Raw genomic sequence first — 21,747 nt, 5'->3', positions numbered from 1 at the left:
GTAAATATTCTTTATTGCACCAACAATTATACATTTTACATACATATAAAACTACAAATGATTTTTAAAGGAAAATAGAACCAGGTAACAACAGGCGGTCTTATCGCTAAAAAGCGATCTCTTCCAGACAACCTTTAGCCTTTATTCAATCTAAAATAATACAATAATACAAGGGGTTGAGACCTTCTAGTAGGTATAGAGTACTTGTCAGAAAGTCTCGCTGTTCCAATTGGTAACTGATTAGAACATTGTAATATGATTGGAGTATAACTATGTTACAATGAGTATCTTAAGAGCTAAACTGTTAGACAATTATTATTATTATATCTCCTTGGATTTCACGGGCCTATAAATCCCGGTCTTTTGATAGGCTTGCGTGGGGATATAGATCCAACACGTAGAGGCCTCTTGGAGAGCTTTAATGTCATGTAGAACGCCTGCTGGAACCCGTTCACGGGCGCAACAATAGACACCAATGAACCGGTCGCAACAGGCATTGGGACTATTGTAGTAAAGTGAACAGTATAACGATCTATGGATTGAAGTTTGGGAGGACAATGAGACTGGGTTATTGCAAAGACGTCCGGACACCTGCCATAACAATGTTTTCACTAGTTATCGAGGCAGGCGGTGACTCGCCGCCCACTAGATGGGCCCCTGAAAATGCCGTCCTGAAGACGACCAGGAGCAACACCGGTGTGAGCGGCTCAGGGGTGTCGAGAGGTGTACGCCGCTTTCTACCCAGTGGCTGATAACAGCCACTGTGCCAACTCGCGTCTTATGCAAGTTTTCACTTCCACCCCTGGAGCATTTAGCTCTAACGACTCCTCTCTGGACGGCCAATGAAGGCAAGCCAGAGCTGAGAGTCCTGCGGGTCCCCTTGGGGTCCACTCCGACCGACGAAGACACGCCGGAGACGGAGACCCTGACCGACTCTCGGGAGTACTCGGGTCCGTGGGGTCGTTACTCCCCAACAGCTCGCCACAAGCTGCCCCATTATTATTATTATTATTAGTTTAAATATTTGGGTCACTGGGTGACGGAGGATTTAAAAGGTAATTGTGACGTGGAGAGGGAGCGTAGGTCGCTGGCTGTCCGATGTAATACGCTGGCTCGCAGGTTCGCAAGACGCTCACAACCTGTGAAAATTACTTTGTTTAAGGCATTTTGCCAGTCGTTTTATAGATGCGGCCTGTGGGTCAATTTTACGGAGCGGGCATACAGCCACTTGCGAGTCCAATGTAACAACGCGTTTAGGGTTCTGTTGGGGTTGCCGCGGCACTGCAGTGCGTCGGGCATGTTTGCGGAGGCGCGGGCCGACGATTTTGCTGCCATAATGAGCAAGCGGTGCGCCTCCCTGCTAGCCAGAGTCTGCTGCAGCACCAACCGGATCCTGACCGTGTTCGCGGACCGCTGGGATTCTGCTATCAAAATGCTATTATACAGTTAACGATTATTTAAATGAGTCTATTTTATGAATTTTACTATTACTAAATATACTTTTCACAGATAATTCAATTATATTCCTAGGAAATGTGTCTAATATAATTTGTTTTACACATTTCCGTGCGATTTTAGGAATTACATACATTTCCTAGGAATTGTATACACTGACGGATTACATACATTTCCGGTAACATATATATATATAGATAATGCGACAAGGACAGCCGGAATCGCCACCAGCGGTCTTCAGCGGCGTCCTTCGGCTACACAACACTGATACTAAATATGTAGTAATAATGTTACTGGTAGTAGTGCTTTGGGTCAACGCGAAAATAATAACGAGAATAGCGGAACGATGTGATCTAGTGGTAGGTTCGTGACACACTGACTCTGTCCACTTATGGAGTGTGGAATTAAGAGGAGTGACATCTCTTATGGTAGAACTGTTGCAAGTGTCCAGCTGTCAGCTATAAATAATAGTTCCAAATCTCTCCAGAGTAGCGCTAGAGTAGCTAAGAACCTAGGCGCTATTGACGGAGTAAAGTGCGCTGTCTATGATTTGATTTTTTTGTTCAAGTACTCTAGGTATTGTAGCGCCACCTATTTATGGTTTTTTGATGACACTTATTGGTGCATGGAGATTTATTTCCTTACCTCCACCTTCCGTATGTCCACTGTATGACAGGGCAACAGTTTATTTTTTTAAATATTTGAATGTCAACTGTGACATGATGTTGCCACAGTGAATACAGAAAGTACATTATTTAGGCATAACTGAACAATATATATATACAATAAAAATACTCTTTATTTCACACCTCAATACAGAAACAATACAAATGATACAACACATTAAGAAGAAATAAACAACAGGCGGTCGTATCGCTAAAAAGCGATCTCTTCCAGACAAATACATATATAACGCTACTTTTGGATCTAATTTGATTGACCTATAATGGCTACACTCTTTCTTAATAATACTAACAACACTACTTTTTGTACTTATAAAATTAAATCAACTAATGCATTTTCTGCCAGTTCCTTTTCACATGCTTCACAGAATGTGACATGTACACCTACTGGCGTCTTCGTTTTACATATATTGCAGCGGTGTTCTTCACTCCTGCCAGATGTCAGATTACATTTGGGCCCAACAATTTCAGATTGTATGGCGTCATTATTGAGTAAGGCTCTCTCGGCGGCCTCGCAGCGCTCGAGCCGAACGTAACATTCGCGCGTTTTTGTTTTTCTAAGCCTTTGTCCTGAAAAGAATATGTTATACTATTAAAATTTGTCAACGTTTTTTTTAAGGCAATTTAAACCCGACACAACAAAGGTGTTTTTTTTTATTTAATTTTATCACTAAGTACAAATGGGTAATCGAAGTCCTTTTACACAAATTTTCAAACACTGGCCGGTTTGTGCGTGAGGAAATTGCCTCGCGCGTATGCTCGCTCTGCGTGGACGCGCCTAATGTAGTAATAAAAAAATGTGTTTTGATACTCACTTGCAAGGGTCGTTTGATTTTTCTCTTTGCGCAAATGTGGTGTTCGCTCGATCCTTAATAACGTCCTATTGTACGTATTTTCTACTCTAACCTGTTTCACATCCATATTACTTAATACCCTCTCTTTCGCACATTCATCACAGAATTTTTCCTTCGAGGCCGGTTTTTTACACACTTTGCAGTTATAAGGTTTTTTCTTACGTTCGTTGTCTGATTTAGGTAACATATTTTCTGGGTTTACTATAACAGATTGAACTACGTCTTTACCAATTTTAATAGTGATTAATTCTCTGGCATCTTTCTCATTATATTCGATCGGCATCAATTTTTCTGAAACTAACGATTATACAATACAAATACTCTTTATTGCACATCTCAATACAGAAAGCCATACAAATAATACAGAAAATTGAGAAGACGGTCTTGTCGCTAAAAAGCGATCTCTTCCAAACAAGCTTTAGGTAGCGGATTTTAATAAATTTATGTCATGTCAATCAGATGCAATAAAAGAAGTCTAGAGTCAGACCAAGTTGGCAGCGATTTTGACATCCTAGACAGTGCAAGTGTTATTTTAAACGTCAAAATTCTATGAAATTATGACGTTTAGTTAACACTTGCACAGGCTGGCCTATTAAAATCGCTGCCAACTTAGCTTGGTCTGACTCTAGCACAAAATATACACAAAACAAAACAAAGTACCATACAACTCAAAGTAAAATAAGATACATACACATATAATATAAATACATACACATATGAAAGGAAAAGGAAGCAGATAAAAGTATTACGGAGCAGATAAAAAGTGAAGTTTAACGAGTCTCTTAAAAGAATTAGGAGATTATTGGCACTGATTGACGGGAGATATATCAGATAGGGCCCGGAAACCCTCAGAAGCAAATCTATGAATTCACAATGGTGTTCTGCATAATTGCCGAATTTTATTGACCGAATTTCACTTGCCAACTTTTCGCAAATGATTTACTTTGGCAACCAACATTTGGCATTTTTTTATTATGACAAATAACGTTTTACCTTTTCGGTACAATTTATTTATTTATTTACTGTTCGGAGAACCAACAGCTATAAATTGTACAATAGTTATATATATAGACAACTAAGAGCCAATTATAGGTAGCAACAGGTTAACAGATAATTGGTGGTTAGCACTAGATTTTTTTTTTGTTAAGTAGTTTGCTTTTGCATCGTATGATATTAAGTAACAAAAATAAACCCTTTATGTTTCATATTAGACTTACGAAGTGAATCTGCTACCTAAAATAAAGTGTTTAAAAAGTGTCTTTTTGAAATTGTTGGCCAAACATACTGCTGCTAATTGTTAGGTTGGGAACAAACGAATTCTTGTGTTGAGTTGCCTATTGATCATTCGGCGAAATGAAATCATACAAATAATTGGTTGCGAAATGACATTCGGCAAAATAAATATCGGCAATAGCCGGGCACACAGAGCGAGCATACGCGCGAGGAAATTTCCTCGCGTACAAAACGACCAGTGTAGGTAGACGTGCTTAATGACGCGATCTTGCCGAGCTTGGCTCGGGTGAGGCAAACGTTACACGAGCGCGCGATGCCGCGCGTTTGCCGCGCGAGGAAAATTCCTCGCGAGGCTGCTCGCTCTGTGTGGAGCCGCCTAATGATTTAGAGAACCACTCACAATAAATATTAATCAACATGTAAACAGGCTCCACTGTGCCACTCCGCCAGCCACACTTACCCGTATTGACGTTGGTACTGTGAAGCAAGTTGGAGGTGCTTCTACAAATGGTCTTGACCGAATATAAACGAGACAAGTATGCGCTGTAGGACTCTGAAAATGTTAATTTAGGTATATGTTCACTTTAATTTATTATTATCCATACATTATATAATTCAGCCTATATACGTCCCACTGCTGGGCACAGGCCTCCTCTCATGCGCGAGAGGGTTTGGGCTGTCCGCACGCTGGCCCAATGCGGGTTGAAGACTTCACATACACCTTTGAATTTCTTTGCAGATGTATGCAGGTTTCCTCACAATGTTTTCCGTCACCGAAAAGCTAGTGGTAAATATGAAATGATATTCCATACATAAAATCCGAAAAACAAATTGGTACAGTCAGCGTCAAATACTTTGCAGCAACCAAAGTAGCCAAATAGTTCGGTACACCATATATTTAGTATGGTGTACCGAACTATTTGGCCACTTTGACTGCTACAAAGTATTTGACGCTGACTGTACGAGCCAGGATTTGAACGCGACCTCCGGATTGAAAGTCGGACGTCAGATCCACTCGGCCACCTCCGCTTCGCAGGCAGGTTTCTCTTTCACGGTGCACGGTGTCTCGATAGCGCAAGCAATTTTCTAAATTTTATTATACATATTTGACTGGAGTTTTTATCCTTACCTCTTGGATTTTTCATCCGAAGATTATTATAATATCCATGAATAACAAGTTTATGCTGATATAAATGGTTGACTTGTTGGAATTTTTCGCTACATAGTTCGCAAACAAATTGTATTTTTCGGCGTTTTACGCGTAAGTTTCTTAACTGATCAAGAGCTCGCATGTTCGTAACACATATGTCGCAGAACTCGAATTGTTCTTTATGTTTACACTTTGGGCATAAAAAGGTTTCGTCGTCTCTGAGTGTGTGCATTCTATTTTCCTTGACATCTAACTCTGCCAATTGTTTCTCTGCCGCTTTTTCTGCGGCCTCGCAACGTTCTATCCGTACCCAGCAGTCAGTCAGGACGGGTTTACATATCTCTGTAACAAAATCGAATGCCACATAAAGTTCTTCATATTATCAATTTTAGTACAAAATTGGTACAACAGCCAAAGAGAATTTGAAATACATGTGGATTGTCAAAGAAAACTTTGTAGTCACAGTAAATTTACTGCCATTATCCGTCTCACGCTATACATTCAATTACAGTCACATAAACACACACGAACACACACACACGCACTCAAAACACACACTATTACGCAAGCCATATCTACTTTGCATACAGTTTTTTTTTGTTATATTTTCTTTCCACTTAGTTATTTCATGTTAGTTGTACTTTTGTGGGCATCTGCTATTGGCTATGTTTTCTGTTCACTACGCTATCTATTACTTTTTGTATTGCTGTTGATGCCCCAAATAAATAAAAAAACGTGTCATGAAAATTTAAATAAGAAGAAAGTTGAAATACAAATGAATGAGAACGTGTAGAAGTTTAGTATCTAAAGGGGCCCACTATTACCAGTTCCCCGCCGCGGGACGATATCGGCCTGTCAGTTATTCCCGATTGTCACCTTTTGCGAATAACTGGCAGGCCGATATCGTCCGGCGAACTGGTAATCAGTGGGCCTCTATAAACGTTATTCTTGTAATTTGTAGAGAACGCTTTAAGACACTAAGGGAATAAAAAATGCGGTATGCTATTGCACGAAGCAGTTTGTTTGCATTTGTCGCTATACAAAAGCGTGGGTTATTCCCGCGCGGGAAATGGTGGTAACTACTGGGATTTGGTTTCCTAGTCGTTACCAGTGGTAAAAGGTAGGAAAAAATCCCAGTAGTTGATACCACTGGTATCAACTTGGTGGTAACTAGCGGGAATAACCCAAAAGCGCATTTGCATCGTTACACGCGTACATGCCCTGCGCGTCTTTTTACGATGTATTGATTCAACGCGCGTCGACATCGCGTTAAAAAAATGCAGTATGCATAAGCTCTAATAAAATGTAGGGCGCAAAGGTCTACAAGCTGCGTATGACTTCCGTGGTGCGAATAGCGTGTATCGATACAAACGCGCGTCCTTAAAAAAAAATATACGGTTTACATAGGCCCTAAGTGTGCCTTTTGTACATTAAGTGCGTTAGTGCGCCTTCTCTAGTGTTAAAATGTTTTAATAAAATCCTAACCATATTTGATGAGCAATGTTACACTTGCAACCCTTTGCCATTACCATTTAAGTAGGGGCTAGCGTTCATTGTCCAAAAAGCAGATTATACTCTGCAAAAACTTTGTCAGTAAAAAAGAGTACGAAATTAAAATGTTCTATGGGAGAACAATCCTTTGCGCCTACATTTATGAAATTTGGTGCCCATTTCTACTGACGGAAATGGGTTGCCAAACTATAGCTATAAAACTTGTTATTTTACATACCAGAAAATAAAGTGATTAGATAGTAGGTATATTGGGCAATTAAAATCTCTTTTTGGTATCTGGAATATACTTAGGCTTAAAGTATGAAAACAAGCTAATATGACAAAACTGTGATTTTCATTTGATGTATTTTTATGGTAATCATTGACAATATCATTCACTTGCCCTTATTCCATCCATATTTGTCTATAACAAAACTGATAATAGAACATTTTAAAAGTAATTATACTCAAATTTTGTATATGATAATTGCTAGTTCAACATTTTGTAAGTTAATTATAAGAATGATATATTGTGTAACTTTTCCAAATTCAATATTTTATCTTGTTTTAAATATATGAGGATGTACTTATGATGTATTTTTAATCTTTCGGGTTTACCTACTGTCATAAGTTTATGATTACTAATATAATATATATTAATAATTAATAGAAATATTAAGTAGTGAAACAATGATGTTTCCCTACTTTTAGCCTGGGGTGTAAAAATAATTCTTAACAAATAAAAACACCATGGAAACTGCTTTTGCCTATAACTGCTTTGACCTATAATAACAAAACAAGTAAATAAAGTTTGTAACTTACCCCTATATACGCCTGTGTTAGGGCGCTGAATACACTCCGGCTCCAGTATGAGCTCGTCCTTCACATCAGCATACTGACTGATGGTGTCTGCTTGCAACAAGGACATGGTATTCCCACACTCTGGATTCAGGTCATCCGGAATGATAAGCTCATGTTCTTCCTTTACACCGTCCATGTACACAGCTGGCTCACTCAAGCCAATGCTGTGCAGGTCCTCCTTCACTGGCGGTGCAAATTCTACATCCACAATAGCTGCTTCAATTGCTACATATGGGACTTCCAAACAATCTGGTTCTAATTCCTCTTCCTTGATGATAACTGCAACAATGGATTTTAATTCATATATCTTTATATTGGCAATTGACTACTAAAATATAAATACCTTTCATAAATATGTGTGGCGGTCAAATATTGTGTGTTCCCACCATGTGTGTGTGGTTATTATCTAGAGCAGAGAAAAAAAAAACTCAGCCCTCTCAGTGGACAACAAATTACTCCTATACAATGCAATCATTAACCCCATCTGGACCTAGGGGATCCAACTATGGTGAACTGCTAGTGATAGTAGCATAATGGGTCTCCAAGGGGCACAGAATGCCATCCTTTATGTGATTGCTAATGCACCAAAACAATGAAATAGACGATTATCTTAATATGACCACCATAAAGGAAAAGTTAAAATATTCACAAAGAACTATATAGAGTGCCTAGCATGTAGCATGGCATCCTAACCCACTGGCTTCAAAATTACTGGATAACACTGAAACTGTACACAGAAAGAAGGAAGCACATGCAAAATTAATGTGTGGTTAAATGAGATGATTGTCTCTAAAACCGTAATTTTAATTCCTAGATACATCAAAACTGATTATAGTTGTTACCAACTGATGGCAGTTTTCAATAAGAAGATTTTTTACTGTTTCAAATATAAAAATAAGGTTCCGTTGTGACATAACACAAATATAATCCACTAGGCAGCTATGGTCCACAAGTTCAATACATTATAATGTACAAATACCAAAATTCTTTTTGGTGTTGTCTTAAAAGTTTTCTTACATTTATAAAAATATTTTGCCATAGAACTACGAAATTCAAATAATAGTCACACCTGAACGAAGAATTTATTTTGGACCATTGTTAAGAACTTGTGGATTATAGAAGAGTCAGTTGGGTAGTTTCACGGTTATAACAGTGATCTTAATTTCAATAATTTTTGTTTCGTCAATGATATTTATTTTTCTTATCCTTAAACCTACAGACACATTATTTCCATGCAAAAACGACTAAAAGTACAATAAAAATAGTAAATCTCACCTTCGTCTGCGATCATATCGGACTCCTCCTTCACCCGCACCGCCTCCAGCGACATGGTGGCCTAATTATTAACTCACTATGTAATCCAAAAATAACTGTATTTACGGCCAAAGGATATATTCCTCAAATATAAAAACTAAAAGATAACATAACATTCAGCCCACAATGATACGACATGACACTCATGACAGATGATTTGACGTTGCGCTGCGCTTACGCTACCTACCACAGATACAATACACCTTAAGGCTTCTACGAATGATGGTCTCTCCAAACGTCCTGATAATCGTATTCGATTTGCTTTAGCAACGTTTTACTCTAAAATAATTTGTTGCTCTAGAGAAGCTTGCTTTGCTTTAACAGACGGGCATACCGGATCGTAACCTTGGTCCGGTCCGAGGATTATTCGATGCGTGGAAGGTAGTTTGAAGGTGGTCCGCACACGGACTTATAAGATTATCCAGATAGGGTACATTGGCCAAAAAGTGTGTCTACATGAGAAGTCAAGGTGGGCCGTTGCATCTCTTTCTAATTAGGGTGACCATGAGTTATATGTATCTGGGATATTAGGATAACGTGGAATATATAGTTTGGCCAAGATCTTTTCTCATTCGTGCGAATCTTACTGTCTTTTTGCTGTGCTAGTATTATGGCCCCTGGGGGCCTACCGCGAAAACCGAAATTCGCAAATTGCGGGGATCTTTCTCTTTTACTCTCACTAAACCGTAATTAGAGTGACAGAGAAAAATGCCCGCAATTGATATAAACACTATCACAATGGTATTTAACATTGGCAACATGTGCGAGTGAGACACCGCGCCCCACTTTTGCTATCTCAAGTGGACCGTTTTCTCTAGTCTGGTAAGAACACCTTTCAAGGTTCAATTTACTATAACAAAAAAGTTAGAGTGTGCTCCACTTTATATCTCCACGGGTCCGCAGTATATCCGTTGAGAACGCAGCTGTAAGTGAGATATTAGGTTGCATACTTACTTTAATCTTTGCTGGTCACACTCAATTTTAGCTGTCAATAGTGTCAACTGTCAATCGACTCGATCGTGACGATCGTATCGTAGTATATTGGGTTGTGTTTATTATTTTGGGTTGCTTTATTGTCTAGTCAAATTCTCCTTTCTGTATAACGACATAATTTACTAAATGACTTAACTATTACGACTCAATCGCACATTCCAGCGTTTTATCTTACTCGTGAAGATCTCAACATTTGCCCAGTCATTAATACAGGGCCTACTTATGCCGCGTTCTATATAATAGAGTTGGTTAAATGGAGCCAGTTTGGGTAAAAGTGGAGCCCCTGAACGAGGTAGATGTGCCGGAGACTGATGGTGAGTTGCTAAGTTTTTTATCTGAACTTATCTAATGCCGGTCTTTGACATTCGTGAAAATACGCGAACTCGCAAAGAGGAATGGATTGGAGTGGTTATTCAAATATTATATGACATTCGTGCTTTTCCTGTCGGTTTTTTACACTCATTAAAGGATGCGAACCTCGAACCTTCGCGTGGCTAAAACGATCACTGTAGGCTTCATACACATGTATACAACCATTATATCAACTTTTTAAGGCCATTCGCGAACACACTCACACTTGAATGATATTTTTTTATACCCGCCTGATGGTAAGCAGTCACCATAGCCTATGGACTCCAGGCATGTTGCTGACCCTTTAAAAACCTGTACACTCCTTCTTTGAAGAACCCGCCCATACTGTAGACCCTCGGGAAAACCACAGCAGCTCATTCCACAGCTTTATTATACTTTTTATTTTAAAATTTAATTATTCTACAGTCAATTGTTTAAAAATGTTAAATGTAACCCTTTATAAATAAGGCATAAGGCTTCAAAATTCAATATAATACAATACACATATTCTTTATTGCTTACCAATATGAAAGAACATAATGACATACAAATTAAACATACAACGTAGACTATGGTAGACAATGGGCGGTCTTATCGCTAAAGAACAATCTCTCCCAGACAACCTTAGGGTAGTGGAGACAAGGTAAGAAAAAACAAGTTATGTGAGTAGGTGATGCAGTGAGTGATAGAAGTTGAGAGATAATAATACCAAATTATACACATACATAAATAGCAAATAATATAAACTACATACACTACATACATAAATAAATATCATATATAACACATTCCAACCCTATCACTTTGAAACTAAGTCCAAAATAATGTGGGAAATATGTTCTCTCTGCCATATAAAGGCTTCAATTTAATTTATTTTTTCTATGGTCTGGTCACTTCTATCTGTGTCTTATGCTGTGCCGCAGCAGCAACAACTTTGTCCTGCCACCTGGCTAGCGGATGTCCTTTGTTTTAGAACTTAAGTGCCTTCACTCCCGCATTGGATCTATTCAACCCGATACAATTACATCTATTAACTAATTGCTGTAGCGAACATGTTAAGAAGAACCCATTTCTTTAACTTAACAACTTGGAACTGACTGAAATTTGCCCCAAATTGGGATTTCATGTTTATTAAGCCCAAAATGAAGAGCTTTTTAACATGCCCAACAAAATGGAAAGAGACTCAAATTAAAAGGTTTTTGGTTTTTCAGAGCATATCCTAGAGGCAACTGTGTCTCAGAACAAGGCACTTATTGAAGTGAAGTTAGAGCCTATTGAGGAAGATACTGATGTGAAGTTGGAAGTCCATGTGAAGCAAGAGTTGGAGGTGGAACACAAGGTGCTGGAGGAAGTTCAGGATGGAAACAGAATCAAACTCCAAGGTAATGTAAACTAATTAATAGAATCAGGCGTTACTTTGGAGAAATTCATATTAAAACAAAAATGTTACTTTGCCAATCCGCGAAATTACGATTTAACTAATGTGTTTCCAGTTACTTGTCGCTCTCTCAAAACTGCCAACAATGTAGCAACGGTGTACGCGATGCGCGGCCGTGACCGCTGCTCATGTATACGTAATTCAGTCATTCTAACTAGAACACAAATAAGTCTGCCAGTCACACTGTAAAAAATATTAAAAATAATTAAATAAGCCCATTTAGTCGTAACTTCCAGAACCAACTTAAAGCTCTAGGTAGGTACATACATAAAAAATATAAAGTTAAAATTTTCTCAATTTTAAATATAATAAAAATTAGTAATAGAATAAAATGAGCCCTCTCTCCTTTAGGCCTGATCCAAGTAGGTTTGGACCCCTCTCGGGTAAAGAACTCCTCTAAGTAGGTTTGGACTCCTCTCGGGTAAAGAACTCCTCCAAATAGGTTTGGACCCCTCTTGGGTAAAGGCGTCCTCCAAGTAGGTTTAGACTCCTCAGTCCAAAGTCATTTCATTTCACTCTGGTTTAAGCTATTTCCGGCCAGTTATTTACTTTTCGTTTCTTGCAACACCAGAGGGGTACGCTATTTTCTTGAAGGTTGCGCAAACCGGCGGAGCGTAGCGCAGATCATTAAGGAAGTCCTCCGCGCAGCGCACTCCGAGTAAGGAATATCCCCGCGATACCGCGAGCCCCGCCAGCGGCCGGCGCAGCCGGGAGCACTTCAGCGCATGCGGCGAATGCCGCGGCATTACGATCAAAAGGAACTATGGTGCTAGCTCCGCCCAGATGCTCAAGGGCATTGGGCCTACCTGACAAACAATTGTTGACAAGACAGAAAGTGTGAGACATCTTGTCAGTTAAATGCACATGTGATTATTTTTAGATAGAATTATATTTTTTTTTTCCTTCGGTAAATGAAAAAAATATACATATATATGAAAAGTTTTCTTAATTTCTATTGGAAGTTAATTGTTTTAATGTAAAGTAACATCTCTTAAAATATCGGTAGCTAATTTGTTACCAGGTTCTCTAAATCATTGGCGAAAATTATTTTGTCGAATGTCATTTCGCAAGCAATTTTTCGCATAATTTCATTTCGCCGAATGATCAAGTAGCAACTTAACATAATAATTCGTATTATTTCCCAACCTAACAGTTAGCAACTGTATGTTTGGACAAAAACTTATAAATTACACTTTTTAAAATGCAATGTTTTATGAAGCACAATGACTTTGCAACACCTCTTTGAACTAATAATATTTGTCAGAAATAATATTGCTCAATTTTCTCGTGTGGATTGTCCGGGAAAACAACTGCGTAACACAGGTCGTCTCAGAACAGTTCCTCGTCGCTTGGTGCTTTCAAAAAGGAACCCACGAATAATCGGACCTACTTATTTCGAGCACCTACCTGCCGAGATAAGAAACGAGCAATGCGACGAAATATTCAGACGTAAATTGAGAAACCTTTTGTTGGAAAACCCTCTGTACTCAGTAAATGAGTTCATGGAATTGACATTTTGATTCAGAAATTGTTTTTATTCTTATTGTTTTTATTTATTGACATTGTTTTCTTTATCATACAGATGATCCTTATTGGGAGATATTATTTCATTGTTTTTATATTGTTGTGTGTTGACGATTCTTATTGGGAGATATTATTTGTGTTCTTTTATTAATTTATCGTTTTTATTTTTATTGTTCTCGTATTTTCGTAAGTTTTGACATTGTACATTTATATTTTGGATTTTTGTAAGTATTTACCTACTTACTGTTTCTCTTATTTATTCTAATTGTATTGACAATCCTTATTGGAGCTATAATTTTATTTCATTAGTATTGTTATTATTTTCATTTTTATTATTTTTATTATTTTATTTTGACGATCATGATAGAAATTCTTATATTTTTGACATCAATGCAAATTTATTATGTAATTGTCTTTCATGAAATAAATCATCTAATCTAATCATCTAATCTAATCTAATCAAGTCTAATACGAAACATAAAAAGTTTATTTTCGTTCGATGCAAAAAACGTTAGGTCGCAGTTCACCTAACACGCTCCTCCTCGCTTCGCTCGTCGTTGCACCTATCTTGTCTCTGTCAAATGACTAGACATTATCTTTTTTTTTGCCTTATGAATGATTTGGCGAAATAAATGTATTCCGAATGTTGTATGTCATAATAATAAACCTTGTCATAATGAAATTTGCCGCATGTTGGTTCCCAAAGTAAATCATCTGCGAAAAGTTGTTTGGCAAGTGAAATTCGGTCAATAAAACTTCGGCGAAAAGGCAGAACATCTTGTTACCACCTATATGTAAGATCGGATACGTGAAAAAACCGAATGGACCTCGCGCCGTGTGAACGGTCGTCTAGTATTCGTTAAAACCGTATGTGAGAAAATATCGAATCGAATAGTCGCCGTGTGAACCTAGCCTAATGCTAACTCAAATTGATCACAGACCGTCCGACGTTCCTTGATAGGTTACTTTTCGGATGATTACTTCCTAAACGCGATTACATCTAGTGAGTAAAACTTTCAAGAATCTGAAATTAGTAACATGTGTGAAACGCTTTAGAGCTTGAAATTGGAGAATCTCCGAAACATATCGTGCGAGTGACTTACGGAAAATTAGTTCAAGGGATTAAGCGTGAAAATGTTTACAGACAGACAGAAAGAAGGAAGTCGCGGTTAGAGGCTAGTTTATTGTAGTATAGGAAGGATTCTGTGGTATGTTTATTTTTGAGACTCATTTCTCGTCTCTCTTTTGTTTTAGATGACACAAGCGCGGAACATGACATCCAAAGTACGAAGATTATCAAGCACATCACTAAATTAAAAAAGGCAACAAAACCACGAAAAAAATCATACCCATGCGAAATATGTAGCACGACGTTCACAGCCAGGAGCAGTTTAAACGAACATATACGAATACACACTGGGGAAAGACCGTACATGTGCGAAATTTGTCAAAAGAGCTTCACAAAGTCTAACACTTTAAAGAGACATATCCAAACACACATAGGTGACAAGACTTACTTTTGTGAAACGTGTAACAAAGGGTTTTTATTTTTACACCAATTGAAAGAACACGAAAGAACGCACAGTGGGGAGAAACCGTTCACCTGCGACATCTGTAAAACGAACTTTGCAAGACTGAACACTTTAAAGAGCCATATATTAACCCACACTGGAAAGAAACCATACTGTTGCAATATGTGTGAAAAGAGCTTTGCACAATGGAGCACTTTACAAGGTCATAAAAGAACACACAATAAAGATAAACCGTACGGATGTAAAATGAAATTCTTAAGATTGTTTACTTTAAAGACACATGAAAGACTGCATACAGGTGAGAAGCCATACTATTGTGAGATTTGTGAAAGAGGGTTTCCAGCGCATAGCGGATTAAGGCATCATAAGGCGCGGGTTCATGCAGAAAAGACGAATGGAGCTTAAGTCCAAAGTGCGTCAAGGATATGGCGATTAAAGGCAATATGTATGGCAACTGTCAAAATAATTGGCTAAATGACGGTTCTTGAAAAAGCTAAATGTGTATGCTGTGAAGTATTTCGTTATTTTTTGACAAAAATACTCAAAATTTCGCCCTGAAACTCCTGAATTGCTTCGAAATGGAAATTCACTGATTTCCAGTAATCTGAAATTGAAACTAAAGCTAAGATCTGTCTTCGTCACCGACTGGAGTCAGCCGTTCTGAAATGTATGGATGAACAAATAAATTATTATGAAAAATAATTAAATATATTTATTTCATAAAATAGTTATTTACGATACAAATATGGAAAGTAGGTCTGCATTTTCTATCGCATGTATAACGGGGAGTGCACCGAGGAATTGTTCGGATTAATCCCTGCCGCTTCTTTTCGCCATCGCCCTACGCGACAATATTCTATCCTCTCCACTTAGATGGTTGGCAGTCCTCAACTGTGCGTTTTTCCAGGAACTTTCTGCCTTGCACAGCTAAACTGTGGAATGAAATGTCGCCTGCGGTATTTCCGGTCCGATGCGACCTTCAAACCTTCAAGAAAAGTGCGTACGTAAAGATCTTATCCTTTGGAACGACACACGGCCAAGGAACATGCTGTGCCCCGGACGCAGGCGATCACGATTATTTAAGCCAAATTGAACTTTACGGAGTCCAGCGTTAGTCCCTATTGCATTGGCGAAACTGTCGGCTGTAGCCGTCGTTGGCGTCTTTCAGATGTCGGTCATAGCCGACAGTGGCGGTCAAAAGGTTAAAGGCCGGCAACGCACTTACAACCCCTCTAGTGTTGCAGGTGTCCATGGGCGGCGGTAATCGCTTACCATCAGGTGATCCGTCTGCACGTTTGCCTCCTCTACGTAGGTCATATACGAAATTCTTTGTGCTTAGCGTCCATACTGTCACATAGCGCCATCTAGTGGTGTTAGCGTAACTTCGTTGTTTCTTTTTATTTCTCTTAGTGTTATATTTTTTTTAGAAATATGAAACATGATTTAATTTAATTAGTTTGGTTACAAATATAAATAGTTGTATTTCAGCATTTCTTTATTGATATTGTGTCGTTAGGTAATGAAACCTACATGTTTTAAAAGGTAGCACAATTGGACTGACAACACACAGTTCTGGCTGAAAAGAGCACTAAATTTGAAATGTAGGGAAAAAAAGAAGGAGAAGAAAAGACGGCATTGGTTTGTGTCAGAATACTGATTGTTACAAAAATTAAAATAGATATTTATAAATCTCAGCGTGGAAATTTATTGTCGCCATACGAGTATATAGTTCCGGAGATTCAGATTTTGGTTTCTGGATTTTAATAGGTCGAGGCAAATGTTGCTTTCCTTTGCCAAGTTGCTGAGGAAAGAGGAGCGTGCCCTTGAGCGTGGCAGGCTGATGTAAGAGACGGGTCTTCTCTTCGTCCAGTTCGGGACGCCTTCACGGCCATTGTTACGAGTTCCAACCCAAATGCTAATTTTGACTGCAGCAGACTTTTTCTGTCGTCTGTCTTGTTCGTCAGGCGGAATGCAGAGGAGTTAATTCGGAGGAATAAACATCGTCTGTGGCAGCAGGTATGTGTTGGCCCTTTGAAAACCTTTGAAAACCTTAGGAAATCCTTAGGAAATCCTTTGGAAACCCTTAGAAATCCCTTAGGAAGCCCTTTAGAAGCTCATAGTTTACTTGTAGAACAAGTTTTGTCATTGTCATAGATCGGTAACCTTTTGCTTTTGTCACATTTATAATGAATAATTTTAATATCATAATCAAGGTTTACTGAGGTCTGATGGACAGTGTTGCTTGCCAAATTTAATGCTTAGGTGTAACTTTTCATATAATAATTACCAGAATAAAATTTAATTAAACAACTAGTTTGTTGGTGATTTATCCTATAGTGTAAGAATACAGATATGAATGAACCAACAGCTCTACCGTTAGCAGTCTGAGCTAGAAGTTGAATTTTAGGGTATGTAGGAGTTTTGAAAGAAGAAATAAAACAACTATCAAGTGAACTCTTGTGTTTTCTTTCCTTTACTACATCCCTAGGTATTATGTAACCAGCCGGGTACATTTCATAGATTTACAGGTTACAATACTTTACCCAGTATTTCAAGAGGCGGCAATCTACCTTCAAAGAGTCCCCAGAAGAAGAAGCTTTGGTAGACAATAATTCCAACATTACAATATGTCAATATGATTTACATTTTTTGTTTCATAATACAAAATTTCTTTATAAGTTAATTCCACACTTTCCATACAAACTTGTATTCTGGAAAACAAATTTTGTCAGCAACAGTCGAATTCAAAAACTATACTTATCCCATTTTTCGAGTTACAACAAAATACAGTATGATTTTCTCTGCATTCTTGCCAAATTAACCTATTCATGGCCACGGACCGCCAAGCGTACTCAATACGCCGGGCCTCCATACAAACCGATTTTAGCTAAAACGTATGACTCAGCATATGAGTATCGAGCCTGGCGCGCACGGTAAATAAATCGCCGATAATTAAGCCGGCCAGTTGAACAACATTATGCAACAATTTTCAATAACCACTTTTTTTTCTGTGGCTATAAAAAAAATACAAATTATATTGCAGTTTGTAGGAATGAACATTTTTCATTTTTACAAGCTTTTAAAGTCAGACCAAGCTAAGTTAGCAGCGATTTTAATAGCCCAGCCTGTGCAAGTGTTAAGTAAACGTCATAATTTTGTAGAAGTTCGTTCGGGTGAAGTAGGTTCGGGTTTCAGTCAGGTCAGGTCAGGTCAGGCGAGTTCAAATTCCGGTAATCCATAACCAAGGTCACAAGGTGACTGTTTCAACTGCCTTGTTTTATATTGAAAAGAAAAAAAAATCCTAACATTATTGTTAGTGGGTAATTGCCACAACAACGATTACCAAATATTATGACATAAAGTACAGTGCGAGAAAGTCCTCGTTGCCTTACCCCTCATACAAACCAAAATATTATTATGCTACGGTTTGGTAAATGTTGCTTGCCATCATCCAAACTGTAGTAATCGGTTGTAAAATTTAACATGAAATAAGCTTTAAAACCAGCCAATAAAGTTTATTTTAGCCTGTTACGAAAACATATGTAGTTTTTACAAGGAGCGCCAGGCCATGGTGACCCATACCTTGAGCCATGTCAATGAAGTGTAGGTATTTTTGGTAAGTTTGAAATATGTTTGGTTGTAACGCGTATGTACCTATAATTTCAGTAAATTTACTATATTGCACTGATATTAAACCAAAATTGAATATACCAGACCCTGTTTTCATTGAAAAATAACATGTTTTTTTTATCCTAATATACCTTATAAAAAATATTATATTTTACTGTAGGCATGGAACCTGCCCTATACTTCATTCAAGCAATACGTCAAAAATGCACTTCTCAAAAAGGGATACTATAAAATAGATGACTACTTGGGAGACACGGAATCATGGCCAAGTATCCAGTCTCAAAAGCTGTAATAGTTTTGCGTGCAGTGTCCCGGAGAGGCATATGGCGCTGTTGTTTCTAGCTGTTCAACCTTATGTATTAATGTTTGTTATGTTTTAGTTATTGTGATGATGAAATTGACATATTAAATACATAGTAGTTATGTATTCTGTAGAACTAGTTTTAAGATTGTTAGCTTAACAGTCTCTTGACGTGAAATATGTATTTCATACAATTTTTTATTTTTTTTATTCTTTGACATTTGGAGAACCTTTACACCTCCAAATCTTATTATTGTGTATTATTATTTTTCTCAGACCGTGGGGACCTTATACATCTCCAAACTTAATGTATTAACCGTGGAGACTATACGTCTCTGTCATATTGTATAATATACTTGACTTGGTACTATGAGGTCTCGTCTTTGCCTTTAATAAAACTCACTTCCACTGGGTATTTTCGTATATTATTTGTGAAAAATTCAATAAGAAATCGACAGGAAAATATTTTACAACCCAAACGTCAATAATGTCATGCAGTGTTGCCAGGGCTCTGGAGTCATAAGTTACGTTTCGTTTCCCTAAAAGTCACATTTTTGCTGCTTAAGTCACATTTTTAGGATTCCGTACCCAAAGGGTAAAAACGTACCGTAAACGTAAAAACTATTACTAATACTCCACTGTCCGTCTATCTGTCTGTCACCAGGCTGCCCACCCTTCGTGGGCGAGTCTGACTTGCACTTAAGCGCCAATTACATTCCTGTTCCCGATTTCGGGTCCGAAATCAGTCCCGATTTCGGGCATGATAATCGTTTTCGGGCCCGAAAAAGAATATTTTTCCGTTTCACTAAATATCAGCACATCATTTACAATATTTGAAATGTAAAAAAATGGTTCATATGCAAAAATATCAAACGTTGAACATTTTTGGCAATTAGAGACAAATTATTTTTAACATTTCAAATATTGTTAACGATGTGCTGATATTCCGTGAAACGGAAAAATATTCTTTTTCGGGCCCGAAATCGGGTCCTGATAAAGTTTGGATGTAATTGGCACTTTAACCGGTTTTTATAGTATAGTAAACACCCATATAATGGAGGCACCCAGACGGGATGATCAAATCGACCGATTCGATCAGAAAATAACCTGGCATCATACTCCAATGTTAGTTTTATGGTGATATTTGAACGCTGTAAAACGATACGTGGTGATATTTGAAAAAAAAAGCGGCCAAGTGCGAGTCGGACTCGTCCATGAAGGGTTCCCTACCATTTATGATGTATTAAAAAAAAACTACTTACTAGATCTCATTCAAACCAATTTGCGGTGGAAGTTTGCATGGTAATGTACATCATATATTTTTTTTAGTTTTATCATTCTGTTATTTTAGAAGTTACAGGGGGGAGACACACATTTTACCAGTTTGGAAGTCTCTCGCGCAAACTATTCAGTTTAGAAAAAAAATGATATTTGAAACTTCAATATCATTTTTGAAGACCTATCCATAGATATCCCCCCCCCCCCCCCATGTTTGTTTTGTTTAAATTTTATGACGTTTTTGCCATTTGGCTACGGAACCCTAAAAAGCGCTGGTGGCCTAGCGGTAAGAGCGTGTGACTTGCAATCCGGAGGTCGCGGGTTCAAACCCCGGCTCGTACCAATGAGTTTTTCGGAACTTATGTACGAAATATCATTTAATATTTACCAGTCGCTTTTCGGTGACGGAAAACATCGTGAGGAAACCGGACTAATCCTACCAAGGCCTAGTTTACCTTCTGGGTTGAAAGATCAGATGGCAGTCGCTTTCGTAAAAACTAGTGCCTACGCCAAACCTTGAGATTAGTTGTCCCCAGCTCCCCAAGCGGGCCCCAGGCTCCCATGAGCCGTGGCAAAATGCCGGGACAATGCGAGGAAGATTTGAGCGTTGTAAAATAAAAAAAACAACAACAACAACAAGTGCCGGCAGAAGTGAAAACTTGAATAATAACGTTGTGCATTTTTGATATTTTGGAATGGTTAGGGAATAATTTTGCACGAATTGCTTTAATTATCAGTATAAAAGTACAATCATTTATGTGGTAAAAAACAATATTCATTTATTGCGCTGTCGTACACAAACATGACAATTTATATTACATTAAAAATTTAACACTTCAGAACTATTACAATTATTTAACTTAAAAATGCACAACGTTAATATTTAAGTTGCGCCAGCGGTCTACTGGCTTCAATGACATTGTAACAGTTTTTCGATCAGGTCACGAATCTGTCGGTCACGTGACCTGTCGCGAGTTTAACATTTTTTCCCCATCACAAATAGTGCACAGCGCCGCTAAAGAAGTTTTCACTTCAAAAATGCTCAAAAACTAGCGTCACCAATTTGTATTCTTGCGTCCACACCTCCATATTATCGGTAATAATCGGTGGTTGAATTTGGCAGCCAAATTGGCATTTGCGTCCGCACGGCCTGGGGCCTGCCGCGACAACCAAAATCATTAAGACTTAATTAGAGTGACAGAGAAAAATGGCTGCAATTAACGAACTTCGATTTTCGCGGTTATAGCCCTGATTAGATCGGACAATTTCATCAGATTGGCGAAAAATTGTCTTGTCTGGACACGGGTTCAAGGGCTAGTAAACTTGGGTGCGATCTTAAATAATACGAATTGCAAAACTAAACTTATCCAAAAATCGGCTAGCTTAAAAAGTCACAAAAATTGCCTCAAAATCGTAAGTCACGCACATGTCACACAAGAAGGCGAAAAGTCACGAAAAATGTGACTTTTGTGACCATCTGGCAACGCTGATGTCATGTTTCGCTCCAAATTACATGTCAGCCCTCTTAAAAAAACTAAACAATAGTATTGCCATATCAAAATGACGTTACCGAGTTTTACATAGAGTTACCACATCAAAATCGAATGATACCCTTGAACATACAAAGATACAATACAAAATTAGTATTCAGCTGTTATA

At 38.1% G+C, this 21,747-nt stretch overlaps 3 protein-coding genes across 3 annotated transcripts in view; 1 reads left to right on the top strand and 2 right to left on the bottom strand.

The window, feature by feature from the left end:
* Positions 1-21,747, bottom strand: part of LOC133531521 (ommochrome-binding protein-like) — a 302,438-nt gene that overhangs the window by 130,287 nt on the left and 150,404 nt on the right. The gene's annotated exons all lie outside the window — the stretch shown is intronic.
* LOC133531749 (uncharacterized) lies at positions 2,237-9,941 on the bottom strand. The gene is made up of 6 exons (XM_061870132.1): positions 9,003-9,941; positions 7,689-8,006; positions 5,355-5,717; positions 4,686-4,778; positions 2,954-3,289; positions 2,237-2,708 (listed from the first exon to the last, which is right to left on the bottom strand). The coding sequence occupies exons 1-6, from the start codon at positions 9,055-9,057 to the stop codon at positions 2,449-2,451; spliced, it is 1,425 nt and encodes a 474-aa protein (XP_061726116.1). The 5' UTR covers positions 9,058-9,941; the 3' UTR covers positions 2,237-2,448.
* Positions 9,979-15,586, top strand: LOC133531752 (zinc finger protein 431-like). The gene is made up of 3 exons (XM_061870139.1): positions 9,979-10,348; positions 11,597-11,767; positions 14,602-15,586. The coding sequence occupies exons 1-3, from the start codon at positions 10,288-10,290 to the stop codon at positions 15,282-15,284; spliced, it is 915 nt and encodes a 304-aa protein (XP_061726123.1). The 5' UTR covers positions 9,979-10,287; the 3' UTR covers positions 15,285-15,586.

The sequence above is a fragment of the Cydia pomonella genome, chromosome 25 (assembly GCF_033807575.1).
Source record: "Cydia pomonella isolate Wapato2018A chromosome 25, ilCydPomo1, whole genome shotgun sequence".
Classification (NCBI taxonomy): Eukaryota; Metazoa; Arthropoda; class Insecta; order Lepidoptera; family Tortricidae; genus Cydia; species Cydia pomonella.
This window is presented reverse-complemented; position numbering and strand designations above follow the sequence as displayed.